This window comes from Rana temporaria, chromosome 9 (assembly GCF_905171775.1).
Source record: "Rana temporaria chromosome 9, aRanTem1.1, whole genome shotgun sequence".
In the NCBI taxonomy this organism is placed as follows: domain Eukaryota; kingdom Metazoa; phylum Chordata; class Amphibia; order Anura; family Ranidae; genus Rana; species Rana temporaria.
In genome coordinates, this window is record NC_053497.1 from 33144865 (window position 1) to 33170236 (window position 25372).

General features: G+C 43.3%; 1 protein-coding gene across 2 annotated transcripts in view; it reads left to right on the forward strand.

Moving 5' to 3' along the window:
- LOC120913277 (prostate stem cell antigen-like) overlaps positions 1–20247 on the forward strand; it is a 35166-nt gene extending 14919 nt beyond the window's left edge. The window contains exons 1-4 of one of the 2 annotated variants that reach the window (XM_040323116.1): positions 2267–2373; positions 4693–4761; positions 16245–16355; positions 19867–20247. In XM_040323116.1, the coding sequence (XP_040179050.1) occupies positions 4713–4761; positions 16245–16355; positions 19867–19988 (282 nt within the window). In that variant the 5' untranslated portion in view covers positions 2267–2373; positions 4693–4712 and the 3' untranslated portion in view covers positions 19989–20247. Of the gene's footprint in view, positions 1–2266; positions 2374–4692; positions 4762–16244; positions 16356–19866 lie in introns of those variants that run through there. The other variant, XM_040323117.1, reaches the window with a different exon arrangement.
- The last annotated feature ends 5125 nt before the right edge of the window (positions 20248–25372 follow it).

Below are 25372 nucleotides of genomic sequence, written 5' to 3' on the forward strand. Positions count from 1 at the left end.
CTACCCTTTTCTAGGATGTCTTCTTTCAAACAGAAGTTTGGAAGATAGCATATAATGTCTCTGGGATGGTTGTTGTCCGGGGCTCTGGGCCTGAGGGCTTTGTGTGCTCTATCGTGTTCAATGGGGGACTGCTCAGGTCTCTCAATAATGCCATTAAAGTTGGAGGTCAGAGCTGGGACGCCTCTCACTCTTATATTGTGTCTTCTTCACCTGTTGTCCAGGTCTTCGATCTGCCTATTTATGTTGATCATATGTTGAGAGTAAGTGATTGTAATATCATCCAGTCTTAACAGGGTCCTATCTCTCCTCTTCCCTGCACATTCGTTTACCACCATTTTCTCTGATAATCTTAGTAGCTCAGTCTTTATATCAGTAATGGCAATAGAAAATGAGTTTTTAATGTTTGCTGCTATGTCAGTCATAGCTGCAAAAGTTACTGGCAGGTCAGGGTTGATGTTACCTCTCATTGAGTCCTCAGACGCAGGCAGGGAGACCTCATCATCCTCCATGTCCTCCTCCATGTTCAGTCTGTGTGGCGGTGCCATCTTGGAATTTTTGCCTCTGCCGCTGTAGCGGTATTTGCTGAGGTTTGCTGGAGAGATTTTCCTCTTAGTGGTTCCCAGGCATTGTGTGAAGTTCTCCGAAGTTGTGTGGACATATTCGCCCCTTATTAGTTTAGTTGGCCTTCTTTGGACCCTCTCCAGCTCCAGCATGTCCCTTCGGAGGACTGGTGACCAGAACTTGACTGAAAACTCCAGATGAGGTTTGATCATAGTTATATAAAGTGGCAGGATTATGGTTTTGTCCCTGGAGTATATCCCTTTTTTTATGCATGCTAATATTCTGCTGGCTTTGGCAGCTGCAGCTTGGCACTGCATGCTGTTGCACAACCTGTCATCTACTAGTACCCCTAGATCCTTTTCCATCCTTGACTCCCCAAGCTGTACTCCACCTAGTGAATATTTTACATTTATGTTTTTTGACCCCAAGTGCATTACTTTACATTTCTCCACATTAAACCTTATTTGCCATTTTTCATCCCACTCCATTATTTTATTCAGGTCATTCTGCAAAATTTCCATGTCCTGATGAGAGTTTGATACTCTGCTTAACTTTGTGTCATCCACAAAAACTGAGACTGAACTATTTTGGCTAAGTCTATCTTTGACTCCGGCCTCTGTTAGCCACATGGGTATGTCTTGTGTTGTGCCAAAAACACTACAGTCGCTGTCTGTAAACCCTTCTTTTTCTTGCTTAAAAAGTGTGGAGAAGAAGGCATTTAGTACAGTTGCTTTCTTTACCAGGTTATTGTGCCTTCTCAGCCAGTGCCTTGATCTTGACTTCCCTGCTGCCGTCTGTATTTTGCTACCACTTGTGATTGACCTTTGACTTGTTCTTTGACTACTCTACTGCCTGATCCCCACCTGCAACTACTACCCTGGTGGGGCAAACCTGAGGACTGCGACTTGATACTAGCACACAGCAAAATCCATCTCCACCATCAGGAGCTCTGGTGAACACCGATTAGTACTTAGACTCCGCACCTTAGGTGAGCCCATGTCATCTGCCAGGGTGACTGCCTGTATACCTATCCTACTGGTCGGTGGTAGTCCTGCAACTGCTATAGCAATTAGTCTTCAAGCCCGACGCCTAATCGTGACAGTATCTAACATCCACCAGCTCTTTGATGTTGTCATGGAGGAGTGGAAGAGGACTCCAGTGGCAACCTGTGAAGCTCTGGTGACCTCCTTGTCCAAGAGGGTTAAGGCAGTGCTGGAAAATAATGGTGGCCACACAAAATATTGACACATTGGGCCCAATTTGGAAATTTTCACTTAGGGATGTACTCACTTTTGTTGCTAGCGGTTTAGGCATTAATGGCCGTGTGTTGAGTTATTTTGATGGGACGGCACATTTATACTATTATACAAGCTGTACACTCACCACTTTACATTGTAGCAAAGTGTAATTTCTTCAGTGTTGCCACATGAAAGGATAGAATAAAATATTTACAAAAATGTGAGGGGTGTACTCACTTTTGTGAGATACTGTGTGTATGTATATATATATATATATATATATATATATATATATATATATATATATATATATAGACAGTTCAGAAAATGAAAACCCTTGAAGAGTTATCCTGCACAGTCCAGCACTTTGAGATATATATATCAATGTCATATACCTGCTCCTGTTCATACACACTGTTAAATAATGTTCTATAACTTAAGCCCCAACCACCTTCGCAACACGCACCGCCTTCTTCTGGAAAGTTTATATTTGAGTGTTTGGAGATCTAGGTGAGCCTGATATACTTTTGGGTGCCACGGAGGGAGACACACCTTTAACTGGGAATTAACACAGGTATGTCTGTTTGTGGATCCTTGTCAGGTCCTTCTATCAATATTTGTCACTCAAATTAAAGCAAATGAGAGTTCTCTTGTATTTAAAGAATAATGTGCAATGCCTTCCTCGTAATTTTAAGAGGGTGAGGATAAAGTTCTGCTTCATATTATATATAAATTGTATATATATTCAATATGAAGCCGGTAGCAGGTACATTCAGTGGAACTGACAACAGTAGAACATTTGTAACATAGTTTATTATAAGTTAATAATAAAGTTTATTATTTTTGTTAAAAAAATAAGTAATACAAATAATAATAGTAATAGTATTGCTAAATAATAATAATAATAATGATAATAATAATAATTAATCATATCATTATCATTATTATTAGTATTATAATAATAATATATTATTATTAATATTAATATTGTTTGAACACAAGTGCAACATCTCCTTTTGGATGGAATTATATTATTAGTAATAATAATATGATTATTATTATGATGGGGATTAATATTATTATGCTTGTATTATATAAACAAAAATATAACACATCTCATTTTGGATAGAAAGATAGTAGTAGTAGTAGTAGTAGTAGTAGTAGTAACAGCAACATTTTTCCATCCTAAAGAATATATGCTATATTATTGTTAACATAAAACTAGTACTAATAATTTATAATATTATTATTAATAATACCACTAATAATTTATTATTAATATTTGAACAAAAAATTATTGAATGCAAATATATTATGATTATTATTATAATATTTGTAGTAATTGTAGCAGTCAGTGTGGTGGGTTTACTGAAGGCAAATAGACTGTGCACTTTACAAGCACAGTTGCCTAAGAGCTTAGTAAATGAGATTCACTTTGCAAATAATATCCAATCACGTGCAGGGGGGGGGGGGGGCAGCACTTTTGCTTGCACATGATGGGATGATGGAAGTCAGTAGAGCTTCCCTCCTTTACTAAGCTTTGGAGCACCTGCACTTGCAAAGTGCACAGTCTATTTTCCTTTCGAAAATTCACCCCAAAGTTTTCATTCTGTGTGTTTATTTTTACTTCTGTAGCCTGCCTAGAACACTTTTTCTTGCATATGTCAAAGTTGTAAAATTGTGTTCAGATTTATTTTACCTTCCATCACTAAGGAGGTAAACACATTGGGGGTTATTTACAAAAGGCAAATCCACTTTGCACTAGAAGTGCACTTTCAAGTGCAGTCGCTGTAGATCTGAGGGGGACATGCAAGGAAAAGAAAAAACCCTACTCCAAAGCACCTTGTCCCCATGTTGATGGGGACAAGGGCCTCTTCCCCCACAACCCTGGGCTTTGGTTGTGGGGAGCTTATCTGAATCTGGAAGCCCCCATGTTAATGAGTATTGGGTATATAGTACTCCTACCCATTCACCCAAAAAACTGTAAAAAGTGAATAAAGACAGTACACAAATTTTTGATAATTCATCTATTCAAAAATAAAAAACAATGTCCCACCACATTGAAGCCAGAGTTTTTTTTTTTTTTGCTTTTTTCGGGTCCAGCGGTGGTGGCGGGTGCCGGGTGGCATGATTGACAATGGATTTACATCAGGGGGGGGACATTGTGTTTTATTTTTTTAATATAGGAATTGTCAAAAACTCTTATACTGTCTTTATTCACTTTTTACACATTTTTTGTAATCGGGTAGGGGTACCATGTACCACATAATCATTCACATACAGTGGAGCTGGGATCTGGGGGTCCCCCTATGTTTAGGGCATGTGGCCTGGTAGGGTTCAGGAGGGGGCGTTCACTTGTCCCCCCTCCCTTTCCTTACATGTTTGGATAAGGGTCTGGTATGGATTTTTGGGGTGGACCCCATGACGTTTTTTTTTTTACCATGGGGTTTCCCCTAGAATCCATACCAGACCCAGAGGGCCTAGTATGGATTTGGGGGCCCCCACACTGTTTTTTGTTGAAATTTCTCTATTGTTTTATTTACATTTCAGCTGTCAGTGGAGAAGCCCGCTGACAGCTGATGAGTCATCAGTTGTTAAGGACGAGGCTGCCAACTTCCTGGCCCGCTGATTAACAACCAGCTATTCTTCACACATAATTCAAATTGGTCGATCATTTTTCGATCGGTCTAAATTCAATTCTTTCATAAAATTTGGAATTGGTTTAAAAACAAATAAATGAAACAAATTTCAACAAAATTTGTTACTACCTTATTTGGAGATTCGGATACATCCGATACTTTGAATAACAAAAAGTATGTCCGAATTTGTATTCAGACTGAAACTAATTGCACATGTCTAATGTGCACTAAACATTATGTTTAACTTTTTGCAGGCATTGAAGATCCCAGTACTATGAAGCTTCTGCTGTGTCTGAGTTTAATTTTCTGCCTGGTGTCAGCGGGTGAGTGCTCTTTAATCTTTGGCAGCTTGTGGCCAGTAGGAGTAAAGCTTACTTATTGGTCTTTTTTTATGGGAGGAATTGTTCCCCATTGTTACAGTGCCTCATTCATCATTGGAAGGAATGATTCCCCATCATTGGTGTTAGTTGTAGGAATAATGCCTCACTATTGGTATCGGTGGGAGGAATAGTGCCCCATCAATGGTGTTAGTGGGAGGAATGGTGGCCCATTATTGGGGTCATTTGGAGGAATAGCACTCAAAGGGCCAGATATAGGCAAGCAAATGGCTACATCTGGCCCCTGGGCTGCAGTTTGGAAACCACTGCATTAAGGTTAAAAAAAAGTTTAGACTTTAGATCCACTTTAATGTCCTACAGGCCCGACATAGCACAAGTGAGATCTACTTTGTTCATATTTCATATCTAGGGTTTACAACCGTTTTAAAGCCAAACTCCAGGCAAACAGATAAATACACAGATAAAATACAAACACTGATCAGCCATAACTTTATGACCACCCATCTAATTCTGAACAGGTTCCCATTTTAACACCATCGAGGCATGGTCATCTGAAGGTATGCTGTGGTATCTGGCACAGAGTCATCAGTAGCATATCCTTTAGGCTGGGTTCACACTAGTGCAAATTGAATGCGGGTTTCCATCAATGCAGTCGGTTCACACATCTCCGTGATGGCTGTGGAGCAGATTGCACAGGGGTCCTGTGCATCTTTGGCTTTGTTTCAGGTCCGAATTAATAATTTGGGCCTGATTCATCCCTGAATAGGAGAACAGCGAAGTGTGAACCCAGCCTTAAAGCAGCCACATTCTTAGACTAACCTATCTAGCCCTGTAAAGAAGAAATCGCTAAACATACCTTTTCTGAAGACGATCCCGTCAGGTTCCACGCTGAGCTGTCAGGTTCCACGCTGAGCTGTCAGCAGCGGCTTCATTATGTAAGTGGGTGCAGAAGAGCCAGCGGACAACGGAGGCCCCATGGTAATCCTATGGGTGATTTCACTTTCCCAGCTATTGTCAGCTGCCTTCTGCACACAGCATCCACCGCTGGAGACCAAATCAGATGCAGAAAAAGTATGTGTAGTGATTTTTGCTTTACATGGTTAGTCTTAGAATGTGTCTGCGAGTAGATTTGGAGATAATTTGTTTTAGGCTGAACTTCCACTTTAAGTCCTATAAGTTGGACAGTTAAGGCAAAGTATTGCACTTATATAAAACGCAACTTAAAAAGCATGTAATAGCAAATATTGGCTGGCATCCAAACAGGGAAGACAAATTGTGCGTGCTGAAGTTCTTCAATAGGCCACGCCTATACGCTTTTTGTCATACACTGATGTCATCAATGTACAACAAAACGTAAGGGGTGTGGCTTACTGAAGGACATCAGCATGCACAATTTGTCTTCCCTGTTTGGATGCCGGCCAATGTCTGCTATTGCATGCTTTTTAAGGTGCATTTTAAAGCGGGAGTTCACCCAAATTTTTTAACATTAGATTCATGCTCATTTTGTCAAGGGGAATCGGGTAGTTTTGTTTAAAAACGAAGCAGTACTTACCGTTTTAGAGAGCGATCTTCTCCGATCTTCACCGCTTCAAGCGATCTTCTCCGATCTTCTCCGCTTCCAGGTATGGTCTTCGGGACTGGGCGTCAGGGCCGGCGCAACCGCCAGGCGGACCAAGCGGCCGCTTGGGGCGGGCAGGTCCGCAGCCTGGGATGGGGCGGAAAGATTACCTTTTTTTTTTTTTTTCCGGAGTTGCCGCCGCCCTCCGGCGCCCAGTGTCCCGCTCCAGGGTTCGAGTCCTGCGGGAACGGTGTCTGTAGAGGAGAAGGGAGGGAGAAAAAGTTTCACTGGCACCGCACTGCCCCGCCCCCTCCCCCGGCGAGCTGTTGCAGAAGAACAATAACATCATTAGCATGTGACAAACCCGAGTCTCTGCTGCCTGACTAGTAACTCCCCCCAGCAGGAGATCGTGGCCAGCACTAGCTAAACTTCTCTTCCTTCCCTGCTGAAGGGAGCATGCTGGCTGCTTGTAATTTTTTTTTGTGATGGACGCTGATGAGCTGACCAGCCAATCTGCAGGCACTTGATAGGGCTAGGTGCATGCAGATTGGCTGGTCAGCTCATCAGCGTCCATCACAAAAAAAAATTACAAGCAGCCAGCATGCTCCCTTCAGCAGGGAAGGAAGAGAAGTTTAGCTAGTGCTGGCCACGATCGGGTTTGTCACATGCTAATGATGTTATTGTATAAATACCAGGAAGCAGCATGGATGGAGGGTAAGTCACAGAAATTGTGTGTGTTACTGTGCCCCCCCCCCCCCTGCAGACTTTAATTAAACTCCTGTTTAAAGGGAAACCTGGCTGAGGTTGACAGGCTGGCATTGTGAAGATGGATGAGGATGACTCTGGGTGGATATGAGAGTTACATTGTGGAGATCCTCTTCACAATGTAACTCTCATCCCCACAGAGTCATCCTCATCCATCTTCACAATGCAACACAATCATCTTCATCCCCACCCAGCACCATCCATCCCTCTCTAACGCATCCCCTGCACCATCCATCCCTTTCCACAACACATCCCCACCCAGCACCATCCATCCCTCTCTAACGCATCCCCTGCACCATCTATCCCTTTCCACAACACATCCCCACCCACACCCAGCACCATCTATCCCTCTCCACAACACATCCCCACCCAGCACCATCCATCCCTCTCTAACGCATCCCCTGCACCATCTATCCCTTTCCACAACACATCCCCACCCACACCCAGCACCATCCATCCCTCTCCACAACGCATCACCACAACGCATCACCACCCACGCCAAGCACCATCCATCCCACTCCACAATGCATCCCCACCCACCCCTCTCCACAACGCATCCCCACCCACGCCTAGCACCATCCACCCTCTCCACAACACATGGCTGTGGAGGAGGCGGGTACAGAGAGAGGTGGCTGTGGAGGAGGCGGGTACCACCCACCCCTCTCCACAACGCATCACCACAACGCATCACCACCCACGCCAAGCACCATCCATCCCACTCCACAATGCATCCCCACACACCCCTCTCCACAACGCATCCCCACCCACCCCTCTCCACAACGCATCCCCACCCACGCCAAGCACCATCCACCCTCTCCACAACACATGGCTGTGGAGGAGGCGGGTACAGAGAGAGGTGGCTGTGGAGGAGGCGGGTACCACCCACCCCTCTCCACAACGCATCACCACAACGCATCACCACCCACGCCAAGCACCATCCATCCCACTCCACAATGCATCCCCACCCACCCCTCTCCACAACGCATTCCCCACCCACCCCTCTCCACAATGCATCCCCACCCACGCCTAGCACCATCCACCCTCTCCACAACACATGGCTGTGGAGGAGGCGGGTACAGAGAGAGGTGGCTGTGGAGGAGGGGGGTACAGAGAGGTGGCTGTGGAGGAGGGGGGGTACAGAGAGGTGGCTGTGGAGGAGGGGGGGTACAGAGAGGTGGCTGTAGAGGAGGGGGGTACAGAGAGGTGGCTGTAGAGGAGGGGGGTACAGAGAGGTGGCTGTAGAGGAGGGGGGTACAGAGAGGTGGCTGTAGAGGAGGGGGTACAGAGAGGTGGCGGTAGAGGAGGGGGCACAGAGAAGTAGCTTTACAGCCCTCTCTGTACCCCCCTCCTCCACAACCACCTCTCTGTACCCCCTCCTTAAAATGACTAAGATTGTATTTTTTTTTCTTTTTTAATAATTATGAGGTGGCACTGGTGGGCAGTAATGAGGTGGCACTGATGGACACTAATGGGCTGAACTGGTAGGCAGTGATGAGGTTGCACTGACAGGCTGAACTGGTGGACACTAATGAGGTGGCACTGTTGGACACTGATAGGCTGCACTTTACCTCTCCACCCTAAACAATAACCTCCTCCCCAACCTAGATTTTCTGAGATAATGAAAAAAAATTAAAAAATATCGGCCGCAAAAATCGGCCTAAAATATCGGCCATCAGCCGCCCCAATTTTGAAATATCGGCATCGGTATCGGCCAGAGAAAAACCCATATCGGTCTACCTCTAGTCTGCACTGTAGGGGTGTCTGCATTGTAGGGGTGGGAGTCTGCACTATAGGGGTGTCTGTACTGTGGGGGTCTGCACTGTAGGGGTGTCTGTACTGTGGGAGTCTGCACTATAGGGGGGTCTGTACTGTAGGGGTGTCTGTACTGTGGGGGTCTGCACTATAGGGGTGGGGGTCTGCACTGTAGGGGTGTCTGTACTGTGGGAGTCTGCACTATAGGGGGGTCTGTACTGTAGGGGTGTCTGTACTGTGGGGGTCTGCACTATAGGGGTGGGGGTCTGCACTGTAGGGGTGTCTGTACTGTGTCGGGTTGGGGTCTGCACTGTAAGGGTTTCTGTACTGTGGGGGGCTGCACTATAGGGGTGTCTGTACTGTGGGGTATGGGGGTCTGCACTGTAGGGGTGTCTGTACTGTGTATGGTGCTGTGTAATGTAAAGGGGTCCAGTATGTTTTACATTTAGTAGTATGGTGTTTATTATACTAAGAATTTCTGGTGTGGCGTGGTTACAAAAGCACAAATTAGTGTGTTTTTTTTATATAAAAAAATTATTGAAAGAAACATTTTTGCAAGGGAGGTGGGTGGCCGTTGGGGGGGGGGGGGGCGCCAAAATGGAGCTTCGCTTGTGTAGGCAGAAATCCTTGCACCGGCCCTGCTGGGCGTTCCTATTTGATTGACAGTCTTCCGACAGGCTTTCCGACGGTCGCATACATTGCGTCACGAGTAGCCGAAAGAAGCCGAACGTCGGTGCGGCTCTATACGGCGCCTGCGCACCGACGTTCGGCTACTTTCGGAAAATCGTGACGCAATAGATGCGACCGTCGGAAGCCTGTCAGAAGACTGTCAATCAAATAGGAACGCCCAGTCCCGCAGCCCATACCCGGAAGCGGCGGAGAAGATCACTCTCTAAAACGGTAAGTACAGCTTCGATTTTTAAAAAAAACACCCGATTTACCTTGACAAAATGAGCATCAATCTAATGTTAAAAATTAACATTTCAGGGTAAACCTCCACTTTAAGTAAGTGCAATACTTTGTCTAAATAAATGGATGTGTGACGATTTTACACTATCTGCAGTTCCGATTTTTCAGATCGTGTGTACGGGGCATAAGGCACACACAAGACAGGTCAGGGATAAAGCTGTGGAGAAGTTTAAAGCAGGGTTGGGTTATAAAAAAATATCCCAAGCTTTGAACATCTCACAGAGCACTGTGTAATCCATCATCTGAAAATGGAATGAGTATGGCACAACTGCAAACCTACCAAGACATGGCCATCCACCTAAAACTGATAGGCCGGGCAAGGAGAGCATTCATCAGAGAGGCAGCCGAGAGGCCCATGGCAACTGTCCACAAGACAACTATTTAGTTGTGCACTCTAAAAATCTGGCCTTTGTGGAGGAGTGTCAAGAAGAAAGCCATTGTTTAAAGGAAGTCTTAAGAAGTCCCATTTGCAGTTTGCAATATGGCATGTGGGGGACACAGCAAACACGTGGGAGAAGGTGCTCTGGTCAGATGAGATCAAAATTTTACTTTTTGGCCTAAAAGCAAAACACTATGGCCTGGATTCACAAAGCACTTGCGCCGACGTATCTTGAGATACGCCGCGTAAGTGCAAATATGCGCCGTTGTATCTATGCGCCGGACTCAGAAACGAAGATACGCCTGAAAATAGGCTTCATCCGACCGACGTAACTTGCCTACGCCGGCGTAGAGTGGGCGCATATTTACGCTGGACGTATTTGGCGCTCCCATTGATTTTCTATTCACATATGCAAATGAGGGAGATACGCCGATTCACGAACGTATGTCCGCCCGACGCAGTGCGCGTAAAGTTATACAAACGGCGTAAAGTTATGCCCCATAAAGGAGGTGTAACTCAGCAGCATCCATGCAAAGGGCTGCACCAGGGAACACAAGCCAACATATTTTACGACGTTTACGTAGGACGTGAATATGACTAGGCGTAGGTTACGTTCACGCCATAGGCAGTGATCCGACGTATCTTAGGCAGTTGTTCCGACATGATTGTGAGCATGTGCACTGAGATGCGCCCACAGGATGGTGCATGCGCAGTTGGCGATGCGTATCTGTCTGGCGCTCGGCCCATCATTTGCATGGGGTCACGCCTCATTAGCATGGCTCACGCCCACTTCCACTTACGCCGACTTACGCCTTGGAAACCCAGCGCAGATTTGGAAGCACTGGCTTTGTGAATTCAGTGCTTGCCTGTCTGCGCTGCGTCGGCGTAGCGTAAAGGAGATACGCTACAGCGGCATAAATATTCGCCAGTGTCTGTGAATCCGGGCCCTTGTGTGGCGGAAAACTAACACTATACATCACTCTGAACACACCATCCCCATTGTGAAACATGGTGGTGGCAGCATCATGTTGTGGGGATGCTTTTCTTCAGCAGGGACAGGGAAGCTGGTCAGAGTTGATGGGAAGATGGATGGAGCCAAATACAGGGCAATCTTAGAAGAAAACTTAAGAGTCTGCAAAAGACCTGAGCCTAGGAAGAAGGTTCGCCTTCCAGCAGGACAACGACCCTAAACATACAGCAAGAGCTACAATGGAATGGTTTAGATCAAAGCATATTCATCTGTTGGAATTGCCCAGTCAAAGCCCAGACCTAAATTCAATTGAGAATCTGTGGCAAGACTTGAAAATTGCTGTTCACAGACGCTGTCGGTCCAATCTGACAGAGCTTGAGATATTTTGCAAAGAAGAACGGACAAAAAGCCACTGGTAGAGACATCCCCAAAAAGACTTGCAGCTGTAATTGCAGTGAAAGGTGATTCTACCAAGTATTGACTCAGGGGGGCTGAATACAAATGCATGCCACACTGTTCACATATTTATTTGAAAAAAAAATTGGAAAACCATTTATCATTTTCCTTCCACTTCACAATTATGTGCCACTCTGTGTTGGTCTATCACATAAAATCCGAATAAAATACATTTACGTTTTTGGTTGCAAAATGACAAAATGTGTAAAATTTCAAGGGATATGAATACTTTTTCATGGTACTGTATTCCATAATAATACATATGTCACCTTCAATAGAAGGTTCTTTCGGAGATGACTTTCTAGGATTAACAATACAAATATCAGTAAAGACATTTCTGATATAATGACTTGTTAATATAGTCAGATGTTGGAGGGCAGAGATGAGGGGCATAAGGTCGGCATAATAAGGAATTCAGGCAAGATAAAGGAGAGGGTGTTTATTTAGTGTATGGAATACCAAACAGAAGCTATAGCAGACTGATAACAAATAAAAGAAACCTGGTTAATAAATGATACAGTGATAAAGGGACAGATAGCAGGAAGGTGACCGGGTACACACAACGTGACCCAAAGTCACTGTCATAGCTTGATGAAAACATAAAAAGGTTACAATGAAACCTGGAACAACGAAACCAGTTGTCTTTAAACCCATGCTGGGTTTCAGCCATGAAAAATAAACATTTCGCACCGACATTTTATATTGGTGGACCTAATTTACTTAGCACTGGGCATTGCTTGGATAGAATATATTTACATGGGGGAAAGACGGCAATGCCTTAAAGCCAAATTGAACATTGAATTTAAACCAACAATATACATTCTGAAAGCATACAAATACAAGGGGCCAGATCCACGAAAGGATTACGCCGGCGTATCTCTTGATACGCCGCGTAATTTCAAATTTTGCGCGTCGTATCTTTGTTTTGTATCTTCAAAACAAGATACGACGGCATCTCGGCTCGATCCGACAGGCGTACGTCTTAGTACGCCGTCGGATCAAAGCTGCAATTTTTCGGCGGCTGCTAGGTGGCGTTTCCGCCGAATTCCGCGTCGAGTATGCAAATTAGCTAGTTACGGCGATCCACGAACGTACGTCCGGCCGGCGCATTTTTTTACGTCGTTTGCATTCGGCTTTTTCCGGCGTATAGTTAAAGCTACTGTTATGAGGCGTACTCAATGTTAAGTATGGCCGTCGTTCCCGCCTCGCATTTTGCATTTTTTACGTTGTTTGCGTAAGTCGTTCGCGAATAGGGATTTGCGTAGAATGACGTCACCGTCGTGAGCATTGGCTTGTTCCGGGTTAATTTCCAGCTTGCACACTGGGATACCCCCACGGACGGCACATGTGCAGTTAAAAAAAAAAAAAATAGTTTACGTCAGGTCACAACGTATTTACATAAAACACGCCCCCATCATAGAGATTTGAATGGCGCGCCATTACGCCGCCAAAGATACACTACGCCGTCGTAACTTACGGCGCAGATTCTTTGTGGATTAAAAAAAAAAGTAAGTTACGGCGGCGTAGTGTATCTTAGATACGCCATGCCCGGCGGGTAAATGCGCTGCTGTACGTGGATCTGCCCCAAGGTGTGCAAAGTCTAATGCCGCGTACACACGCTTGGAATTTTCAACAACAAATGTTCAATGGGAGCTTGTTGTCGGAAATTCCGACCGTGTGTAGGCCCCATCGGACATTTGCTGTCGGAATTCCCAACAACAAAAATTTAAGAGCTGGATCTTAAATTTTTCGACAACAAAAATTCGTCTGAATTTCCAAAAACATTTCTGCGACCATGTGTATGCAAGACAAGTATGAGCCAACATCCGTCCGAAAAAAAATCCACATTTTTTTTGCCGGAATGTCCGATCGTCTGTACACGTCAAAAACCTACTCCAGATACCCAAAGCCAGATACAAGTCCAAAGGGGATCGAAGATTTGCAGTCCAAGGACCTCGGCTGTGGAATGCACTACCAACTACCATCCGACTGGAGTCGGACCACTTGGCCTTCAGGAGAAAGATTAAAACCCATCTCTTCTGAGGTCAAGGGGGTTCCTTACCCATGGAATGGAAACAGCGCCCAGAGGCGATTGAGTTTGGATGTGCTGCACTTTACAAGTTTTTCACTCACTCACGGCATTAGTGTGTTTTATTTAGTAAGAAGTCACAGCCTAAGTAAAAAAGCCTGTCCCCTGCCAGCATGCAGCATGCTTGCTCTCTGCATGGAAGCAGTGAGGTCTCTGCATCGCTCCACGCATCCCCTCCTGAGTCTGACCTATCAATCGCTCTATGGTCATCAAAGCTCATGGTCTGATGATTGTAGAGCTTTAGCTCTGACTCAGCAAAGAGCACGTTGGATCTCTGTAGAGGGGCAACTGCTTCCACACAGACGACAAGGCTACTTCTTTGCAGCATGCTGATGGGGATAGGCTTTTTAAAATGAATGTTCACTGGGCTTTAGCTGGCCTCACTTCTTTTGTGACTGGCCACTGTTTTAGGTACATCTTTCTAGTACGGGGCTGGACCCCCTTTGCCTTCAGAACTGCCTTCATTCTTCATGGCATAGATTCAACAAGATGTTGGAAACATTCCTCCGATTTTGGTCCATAGTGACATGATTGCATCACACAGTTGATTTCTCAACTGCACATCCATGATGCAAATATCCCATTGGATAAGATCTGGTGACTGTAGAGGCCATTGAAGTACAGAGACCTCATTGTCTTGTCCAAGAAACCAGTGGTGAGGTGATTGGAGCTTTGTGACATGGTGCATTATCCTGCTGGAAGGAGCCATCAGAAGATGGGGACACTGTAGTCACAAAGGGATGGACATGGTCAGTGACAATACTTAGGTAGGCCGTGGGGTTTAAACTATGCTCAATAGGTACCAAGGGGCCCAAAGTGTGCCAAAAAAAACACACTATTACACCACCACCAGCCTGAACCGTTGATACAAGGTAGGATGGATCCATGCTTTCATGTTGTGTATGCTGAAGTCTGACCCGACCATTTGAATGTCGCAGCTGAAATCCAAACTCATCAGACCAGGCAATGTGTTTACAGTCTTCTATTGTCCAATTTTGGTAAGCCTGTGTGAATTGTTGCCTCAGTTTTCTGTTTTTAACTAACAGGGGTGGCACCCAGGGTGGTCTTCTGCTGCTGTAGCCCATCTTCTTCAATGTTTGATGTGTTGTGTGTTCGGAGATGGTAGTCTGCATACCTTGGTTGTAACGAGTAGTTATTTGAGTTACTGATGCCTTTCTATCATCTGGAACCAGTCTGTCCATTCTCCTCTGCCTTCTGACATCAACAACACATATTCCTCCACAGAACTGCCGCTCACTGGATAGTTTCTCTTTTCCAGACCATTCTCTGTAAACTCGAGTGATGGTTGTGTTTGAAAATCCCAGTAGATCAGCAGTTTTTGAAATACTTAGACCAGTCTGTCTGGCACCAACAACCATGTCATGTTCAAAGTCACTTAACCTCCTGGGCGGTGTTCCCGAGTCTGACTCGGGGTGAGATTTTTGGGCAAGGATCGGTAACCCCGAGTCAGACTCGGGCTCGCCTCGCTGGATGTACAGGGAGTTTCACTTACCTTGTCCCTGGATCCAGCGATGCCACCGCGCTGTGTGAGCGAGCAGGACCTCGCTCGATTCACACAGTGCCTCCGTGTGACGCCGATCTCCGTTCCCTGCGACGTTACGACGCACGGGGACGGAGAACGGCGCCAAATTCAAAAAAGTAAACAAACACTATACATACAGTATACTGTAATCTTATAGATTACAGTACTGTATGTAAAAAAAACACACCCCCCTTGTCCCTAGTGGTCTGTCCATTGCCCTGCATGTCATTTTATATAATAAAAACGTTTCTTTCTCCCTGCAAACTGTAGATTGTCCATAGCAACCAAAAGTGTCCCTTTATGTCAAAAATAGTTTTAGATCAGCTAAAAAACAGCGATAATAAATTATAATCACTTGCAGAATTGTGCGATAGCGATTTGTGGGGAAATTCGTCATAAAAAAAAAAAAATAATGACAGCAACAATTCTGCAACTGAGCAAATTTCAGTGATTTTGATTTGATTACATTATTGAATAATTTTTATTATAATTATATTATTATTTGTTATATTGATTTATAATTATTTATTATATTATAATTTATAATTTTGTTTTTAAAAAAATTTCATACCCGGGATGCCTATTAGAAGCTTGTTTGGTCAGATTTAAGTGAGTTATTTCTAAAAATGACAGACCTACAATATAAAACGCCAAATTTCCTTGCAAATAATGGTACCGCTTTCAGCATGTTTTTTCTGAAAGAATCATACCGCCAGGGAGGTTAAATCCTTTCTTCCCCATTCTGATGCTCTGTTTAAACTTCAGCAAGTTGTCTTCACCACGTCTAGATGCCTAAATGCGTTACTGCCATGTGATTGGCTGATTAGCAATTTGCGTTACCCAGCAAATCAACAGGTGTACCTAATAAAGTGTCCGGTGAATATATATTATAACTGTATGATCTCCTTTAGATTGACCAACTACAATATATAATTTTTAACCAATGCATTCTATGTGTGTCTAAGTATGTGTTCCTCTTTCTTACAGAGTCACCATTGATTTGCTACATTTGCAGGTTTGAGATCAGTTCATTCTGCTTTTCCATTTCCGGATTTGAACCCTGCAATGGAGTTTGTACCACCGTCAATGTTTCTTTCGGTAATTAAAAATCACAGGAACAGATGTACATAGAAGTTGTCATGCCTTCAGCTCTCTATAAAAGTGTAGTTCCCATAGCTTGACTTCTTATTTAATTGAGTGGAGCTTCAGCCAAACCATTTCTTTCCCTACTGTAGGGTAAAGTGAGGTACAGTTCGAACCTCTGTAGGGTTTTTACTTCTATGTGTGTCCTTATTGGTTATAATTGAACATGATAATATTAGATAATATTAGAAAATATAACAAGAATACTTAACTAAAGATGCTGTTTCACCACAGAGTCCCCCCATAAAGGTGTGGCCGGGTAATCAGGCCAGACGCCGCAACAACAAAAAGACACAAAACCGGGCTGGTTGGTTAGTGACGCATTTGTGCTGGTTTGTGCCATTTAAATCCAACATTTGTCTGCAGAAAATCTGACAACAATTGTCCAATGGGGCGTACAAACAGTCGGATTTTCGGCCAACAGTCTGCCAACACAATTCCCGTCGGAAAATCTGATCATGTGTACAAGAGTTTATGCTGCGTAATTGTAAATTCCGACAGCAAATGTTCAATGTGAGCTTTTTGTCGGAAAATCTGACCGTGTGTAGGCTCCATCGGACATTTGCTGTCGAAATTTCCGGCAAGAAAAATTTGAGAGCTGGTTCATAAGACTGCTCGTTGAGCCAAAAGAGTGACTGTAACCATGTGCCTGGCTGCCGCTGCACTAGTTTGGTAATATGAACTTGGGGCAAAACAGCGGCCCCTTTTGAGGGTGAGCTTTACACTTTGATAACAAGATTTAAAACCTTTACTTTATAATGACCAGTTTAACCACTTAAGACCCGGACCTTTAGGCAGGTAAAGGACCTGGCCAGTTTTTGCGATTCGGCACTGCGACGCTTTAACTGACAATTACACGGTCGTGCGAAGTGGCTCCCAAACAAAATTGGTGTCCTTTTTTTCCCACAAATAGAGCTTTCTTTTGGTGGTATTTGATCACCTCTGCGGTTTTTATTTTTTGCGCTATTAACAAAAAAAGAGCGACAATTTTGAAAAAAATGCAATATTTTTTACTTTTTGCTATAATAAATATCCCCCAAAAATATATATATATAAAAAAAAAATGTCCTCAGTTTAGGCCGATACGTATTCTTCTACCTATTTTTGCTGAAAAAAATCGCAATAAGCGTTTATCGATTGGTTTGCGCAAAATTTATAGCGTTTACAAAATAGGGGATAGTTTTATTGCATTTTTATAAAGTTTTTTTTTTTTCACTACCAATGGCGGCGATCAGCGATTTTTTTCGTGACTGCGACATTATGGCGGACACATCGGACAATTTTGACACATTTTTGGGACCATTGTCATTTTTACAGCAAAAAATGTATTAAAATGCATTGTTTACTGGGAAAATGACAATTGCAGTTTGGGAGTTAACCACTAGGGGGCGTTGAAGGGGTTAAGTGTGACCTTATCTGTGTTTCTAACTGTAGGGGGGTGGGGCTGGACGTGTGACGTCATTGATCGTGTTTCCCTATATTAGGGATCACACGATCGATGACAGCGCCACAGTGAAGAACGGGGAAGCTGTGTTTACACACAGCTCTCCCCATTCTTCAGCTCTGGGGACCGTTAACGGGACTCCAGCGGCGACCCATGGCTGGGCACTTAAAGAGGACGTACAGGTACGTGCCTGTGCCCAGCCGTGGTATTCTGCCGACGTATATCTGCAAGAGGCGGTCCTTAAGTGGTTAAAGCCCAACTCTGGAAAAAGTAAAAATCCTCTCTAAGGGCTGGTTCACACTAGATGAAGTTCAACGTGTTATTATTCACATCAAAAATGCATGGACAATGTTTAACATGGATTCCAATGGCCCTAGATCACACCAGTATTGTCAACAAAAGCAGAACATGTTAATTTTTTTCTGTATGGAATGCATTGGAAATGTGGCAAAATGCATCAAAAACATACCAGAATGCACTTGTCTTTAATTGAGATGAAGAAAAAAAGGGTAAAGATGCACCGGGACACATCAAAGATGCATTAAAAATGTGCATTCAGAAATGCATCTAGAAATTGTAGTATAAGCCAGCCCTTAAGGTCTATTCACACCAGCTTCTGTGCAAATTGGGTGGCTCTTCCAGTGCAGTCTCACAGCACGACATGGCAAAATGCCTTGTCTCCTATGTGCCTGGTTCATACCACTGCGTTGTGGTGGTGTGCAGGTGGTGTGCATTGAGAAAAAAGTACAGCAGGCTGTATTTTTTTCCAATGCAGAGCAGTCTGTGTGACATTTCAATAAAGTTCTTAAAAAAAAAAAAAAAGGATATATGTGATGGCTGAGACCGCTACATTGTGAATGAGCCTTACTGTGGGGCTGCCGCAACACATCAAGGGTTCAGTGCTCATTCAGGGGATGGGAAAAGCAGTTTTCTTTCCTCCACCTTTTCCAGCAGCTTTCCTCTACTCCCCTACACTCTAGGGGCCGTATTCAGATAGATTCATCTATCTATCTGCCGGTGTAATGTATCTCCGATACGTTACGCCGCTGTAACTTTGGGCGCAAGTTCTGTATTCAGAAAGAACTTGCGCCCTTAGTTACGGCGGTGTAACGTATGTGTGGCGGCGTAAGCCCGCCTAATTCAAATGGGGATGTTGGGGACGTGTTTTATTTAAATTTCACTTGACCCCGCGTTTTTGAAGTTTTTTTTGAACGGCGCATGCGCCGTCCGTAAAATATCCCAGTGTGCATTGCTCCAAAGTACGCCGCAAGGACGTATTGGATTCAAAGTGAACGTAAATGACGTACAGCCCTATTCGCGAACGACTTACGCAAATGATGTAAAATTTCAAAACTCGGTGCGGGAACGACGGCCATACTTAACATTAGCTACGCCTATATAGCAGGGGTAACTATACGCTGAAAAAAGCCTAACGTAAACAATGTAAAAAAAATGCGCCGGGGGAACGTACGTTTCTGAATCAGCGTAAATACCTAATTAGCATATTCCTTGCGTAACTATAGGGAAGCGCCACCTAGCGGCCAGCGTGAATATGCAGCCTAAGATACGACGGTGTAAGACACTTACACCAGTCGAATCTTAGGGAAATCTATGCGTAACTGATTCTCTGAATCAAGCGCATAGATATGACCGCCCGCACTCAGAGATACGACGGAGTATCAGGAGATACGACGGCGTATCAGGAGATACGCCGTCGTATCTCGTTTCTGAATCCGGCCCTAGAAGTGTACTGGCCCTCAGCATCGTCCAATCCAATGCAGGGCTGTGGGCTGACGTGATGACGTCAGGGGCATCTGACCACCAGAGTGCAGGGGGAAAAAGGCTTCAGGTACTGGGCTGCAGCATAGAGAAGTCTGCAGGAGTGGAGGACTGGGTAAGAAAAACAGTTGTTCCCATCCCCTTGATATAAAAAAAAAAAAAGAACATTTAAACCTTGCCGTGCACATTTCATTAGTAATAATATTAATAATTATAATTTCTATGTCCTCTTTAATGTTGCAGGAAAAAGCTTGTTGTTCACGAAAAGAGGATGCACAACAAAGTGTCCTGAAGATTTCAATTTATGGAGCTTCCAGAACAATGGGACTTGCTGCGACACACAACGGTGCAACTACGAGAATTAAGATGACCCTTGTTTGGGCCTTTTGAAAAAAAATTGCTTTCTAATGGAAAAAAACTATTTGTACTGGCCATAGCAACCAATCAAATTTCTGGTATAAAAAATGTAAGCATAATCTCAGATTAGTTGCCACTTGCTATAGGCAACACTGTGATCTGTTGTTGGTGACTTTTCTTATGAATGACTCCCATTGTTTGGGATGTTCCATCGGTATGCATTGCCTGATGTCAATTCTAGGCCTGATTAAAGGAGTTGTAAAGGTTTGTTTTTTATTTTCTTAATAGGTTCCTTTAAGCTAATGCATTGTTGTTTCACTTACCCTTTCCTTCGATTTCCCTTCTAAATGCTTTTTTTTCCTTGTCTGAATTTCTCACTTCCTGTTCCATCTCAGTAAGCTTGCCCCCATCATCTGAGCCGTTCTGGCTGGGGGTTAGTCAGCGTGCTCGCCCCCTCCCTTGGGACTACATCCCTGCGAAGAAACTGCTGTTTCCAGGGAAAGAGCCTTGGATAGCAGTAAAAATACCCCCCCCCCCCCCCAGAAAAAAAAATAAGTCTTGGTAGGACTTACAACTACGCCACCCCTCTCAATACTTGCTTACTGTGGGGGTAGGAGTCAGAGGCATAACTAGGACCTTCAGGACCCCGATTCAAAAAACAATGAAATGCCCCCTTGGTTCTGGGGCCTTTTCCATCAGTTCCAGGGCTCTTTTCTTTGGTCCTGGGGCCCTGTATATGCCCCGGTTCACACTGCTGTGACCTATCATGACTTACAACATATAGGGGGAGATTTACTAAAACTGTGAATCTGGTGTAGTTGTGCATAGAAATCAATCAGCTACTTACTTCAGGACATTCAATTAAGCTTTGACAATACATCCTAGAAGCTGATTGATTACCATGCACAGCTCCACTAGACCGTGTGCACCGGTTTTAGTAAATCTCCCTCATAAAATCCCATGACAAGTCAAAACACATTCATTTCAATGGGTGCCGTCTACTCCTTGTCTGTGACTTTGGTGCGATTTAAGTGCCATAGACTGCACTGTTAAATCACAAAAGTCACAAGCAAGTCGCAAAAAAAATCGCGACCAAGTTTGACGACTTTGGGGTCGCAGAAGTGTGAACTGAGGGTTATGGACCCGCAGTGGGATACTTTCACATGTTTTGCAGCTGCTCCCTTCTGGCCGTGTTGCCCCCTCACGGTGACTTTTGTAGTTCCACCACTGGTAGGAAGGCTTAGAATGTATACTGAGGTCCTGAGATCTGATATGATAAAAAGGCTAAAGATGGAGTTATTAGCTGAAAAATAAAGGTTGAATGTTAACTCGGTGCACTAATGCCCCCTTCTCTTCCTTGACAACTTTTATCCACATCGTTGGTTGCTGACAGCTCATATGCTACCTCTAGTAGATATAGACATTATGTTAAGGTCAATGATAGTACAGAGGTTGCTGGGGGCCCCATCACAACTTTGTTGTGGAGCCCTATGATCTGTACGCATGCCCTTGGATTAATCTATTACACTGTAAAGCTGGCCATACATTTTCGAATGAATATTTGTACAATGTTTTTTATGACATTTTTTACCAGTACATTCAATGACTTGACGAATGTCATTCGAAAGTACTTCTAATAATTTTGCTTTTACCAGTTGATTTTGGGCTGAATGGACTTTTCTGGACATAAACCGTATTCACTGCTCCATTCTGCTCCTTCAAATGTATGCATCCCTGTGGTCAAAAATGAACATCAATTTAAGCTCACTAACGATTCAAAAATGTAATGAAAAAAAATGTTTTTAACATAAACAATTTCAAACCAAAATAATTCTACTAGTTGATGGCCAGCTTAACAAAAGTGATCCTGAGAGGCAATAATTATGTAACAATGAGGTTCTTGGCTGTTCTTCTGAAGCAAGCACCTTGGTAGTGAGGGGAAAATTTTTTTTAGGTTATAGAGGTCTACTGTTAACCTTGTTTGAGTCACTGAACTTGAGAAAAGATTATATTGTACTGACATACTGAAATTGACTTTAGAACCACCCACATTAGAGCCTATCTCATGGAACCTATAATTTCCAGTAGCTTATTCTCTCTCTCTCTCATCTGTTTACTTTATTTATTTATTCTAATATTCCATTATGTACTCCAGTGTCCAAGTGGTCTCCAGTATGTAGGAAGACTCACACAGACACTATAAGTAGATGTGCGAGAACATTTGAATAATATCAGAAAAGCCTTGTTTGAGTCACTGAACTGAGATAAGGTTATATAGTGCTGACATACTGAAATTTACATTAGAACCGTCCACATTAGATCCTATCTCAAGGAAACTCTAATTCAGGTAGCTCATTCTCTCTCATCTCTTTTATATTATTTATTTATTCTAATATTCTCTTATGAAGCAGTTACCCGTTGATCAGTGCTTTACAAGGGTGTAGAGCCATTCAGATGGGACGAATAAAGACAGAAAACACATGTCTGGTGTTACAAGCTGCGGTATGAATTCATTTGCAGGTTGATCTTGTACAACAAAAGCTGAAATTCAATGCTGTTTCCTGTCTGATTTTAATTCCTACTATTTAAATAAGCAGATATTTTTTCCTTAAAGTGGACCTTCAGTATTTTTTTTTTACTTTCCATCTATTAAATCTTCTTCCCTTGTTGTTTTAACTTTGGATAGAAAAACATTTTTTTCTGCCAGTAAATACCTTATACAGCCCACTTCCTGTTTCTTGTCTGGTAAAAAGCCTAGGCTTATGACATCATGCACAGCTCTATTACTCTCTAAACATCAAATTAAAACCAGAAGTGACAAAATCCTTGCAGTTTTCTATTTCTTACATCAAAGAGGGAGGTGAGTGTGGATGTACCTTCATTCCCTCTCCTCAACACACTGCGCGGCAGCAATCCTGGGCTCCCCAATTGCTTGGGAGAGCTTGGTACTGGTGGCCGGCAGTGGGGGAGGGGGCCTTCAGTGCCCTGTAAAATTGATCGGGCAGCTGTAGAGCCACTCAGAAGACTTCTACAAAAAAGCCCATCGCTGGCTGAAAATGTTGGTACCAGGATGATGGCCGCAGATCTTCATATCCACAGACAGCCTTTTCATTATCCCTCATAGTCCCAAGAGGTGTTAGGCCTCAAAAAATATTGCTACCCGGCTAGTCAAAACCTACAAAAAGTCTACAAGATAAGACATCAGAATTCACTGCATCCCGGAAGGATGTAAAGTAAGAGCGGCAGAAGGATCTGAAAAAAACGTATTCCCGCAGAACCCCCGCTTTAAGGATTCAAAAATCAAATGTTCCTTCTTTCAAAAACGTATTGAAAGAAAGCCTGTAAACAATGCTCGGTGTTGTGGCGTTATCCCATACACCACATCCTTTATTAATAAAATCATAGAAATAAGAACTAAGATATGGGACTTTCAGAGTAGCATAAACTTCCCCAGAGACAACACATTTTATATATAAAAGCAAAACATGTTATATACATTCAAAATGTTATTAGCGCATATAGAATAAAAAGACTGTCTATAGTATAAAAACAACAAAACGTTCAACCTTGAAGAATGCATAACTTATACAATTGCCCCTTTAAACTCCTGCTATTCAACCTTATATGTAACAAGGTATATGTTATACTCAAATATCATATATCATTACATATAGTGAACATGACAAAAAAAATCCAGAGAAATTAGCTAGGTACAGTGCCTTGAAAAAGTATTCATACCCCTTGAAATTTTCCACATTTTGTCATGTTACAACCAAAAACATAAATGTATTTTATTGGGATTTTATGTTATAAACTAACACAAAGTGGCACATAATTGTGAAGTTGGTTTTCAAAAGTTTTTACAAATAAATATGTGAAAAGTGTGGGGTGCATTTGTATTCAGCCCCCCCTGAGTCAATACTTTGTAGAACCCCCTTTCACTGCAATTACAGCTGCAAATCTTTCTGGGGATGTCTCTACCAGCTTTGCACATCTAGAGAGGGACATTTTTGCCCATTCTTCTTTGCAAAATATCTCAAGCTCTGTCAGATTGGATGGAGTTTGTCTGTGAACAGAAATTTTCAAGTCTTGCCACAGATTCTCAATTGGATTTAGGTCTGGACTTTGACTGGGCCGTTCTAACACATGAATATGCTTTGATCTAAACCATTCCATTGTAGCTCTGGCTGTATGTTTAGGGTCATTGTCCTGCTGGAAGGTGAACCTCCACCCCAGTTGTGGCAGGCGCAACACTATAAAGTGCCTCATGCGCTGTGGCATTAGAACAATTGTGATATCTCTGACTTTTCAGTCCAACAAGACTGTCTATTACTCTGAAATTCCTCTATTGCCGTTCTATGGAAGCAGTAAGGTTTAAAGAGCACACCAAATGCTTTAAATAACTTCTTTATTAACTTCACTTTCTTCATAGATAACACTGCTGCTTTGCAGCAGACAGTCATGTACAAACACGTGTTGAATAAGTATAACAGAAAATGGCGGTTCAAATATTCAATCTTGTCATTCAACATAAAATGGTGGATATATTTCTTTCTTCAGTATTTATACTCTCTCTCTCTCTCTCTCTCTCTCTCTCTCTCTCTCTCTCTCTCTCTCTCTCTCTCTCTCTCTCTCTCTCTCTCTCTCTCTCTGTAAGTTATCAAAGCATTCTCTGATTTCTCTGAAAGGTATAACTGTGGTTTGCAACTTGGTTTGCAGGGTTTGTTAGCTCGGTGCAGTTAGCTTGTTAGAGTGGATGGATGGATGTGACTTAGTTCGAATGACTGAATGTGGCTTAGTTCGGTTAGATGACTTTGTTTGGCAACTTAGTTTGGTTAGATGACTTTGTTTGGTAACTTAGTTTGGTTAGATGACTTTGTTTGGTAGCTTAGTTCGGTGGAACTACAAGTGAACACACAACTAGATCAGTATTCAATTCTGATCACACTATTTACAATAAGAACATATATATATATAACTTGTGTAACGTACCTATTTAGGCCCTTGATTCCATAAAACTGAACTCTGTGGGCCAGAGTCTCGTAGTTCGGCGTATCTTTGCGGCAGCGTAACGTATCCGATTTACGTTACGCCTCCGCAACTTAGACGGGCAAGTGCTGTATTCTCAAAGCACTTGCTCCGTAAGTTGCGGCGGCGTAGCGTAAATCGGCCGGCGTAAGCCCGCCTAATTCAAATTTGGAACAGGGGGGCCTGTTTTATGTAAATGTTCTGTGACCCGACGTGATTGATGTTTTTCACGAACGGCGCATGCGCCGTCCGTGGAAATCTCCCAGTGTGCATTGCTCCTAATACGCCGCAAGGACGTATTGGTTTTGACGTGAACGTAAATTGTGTCCAGCCCCATTCACGGACGAGTTACGCAAACGACGGC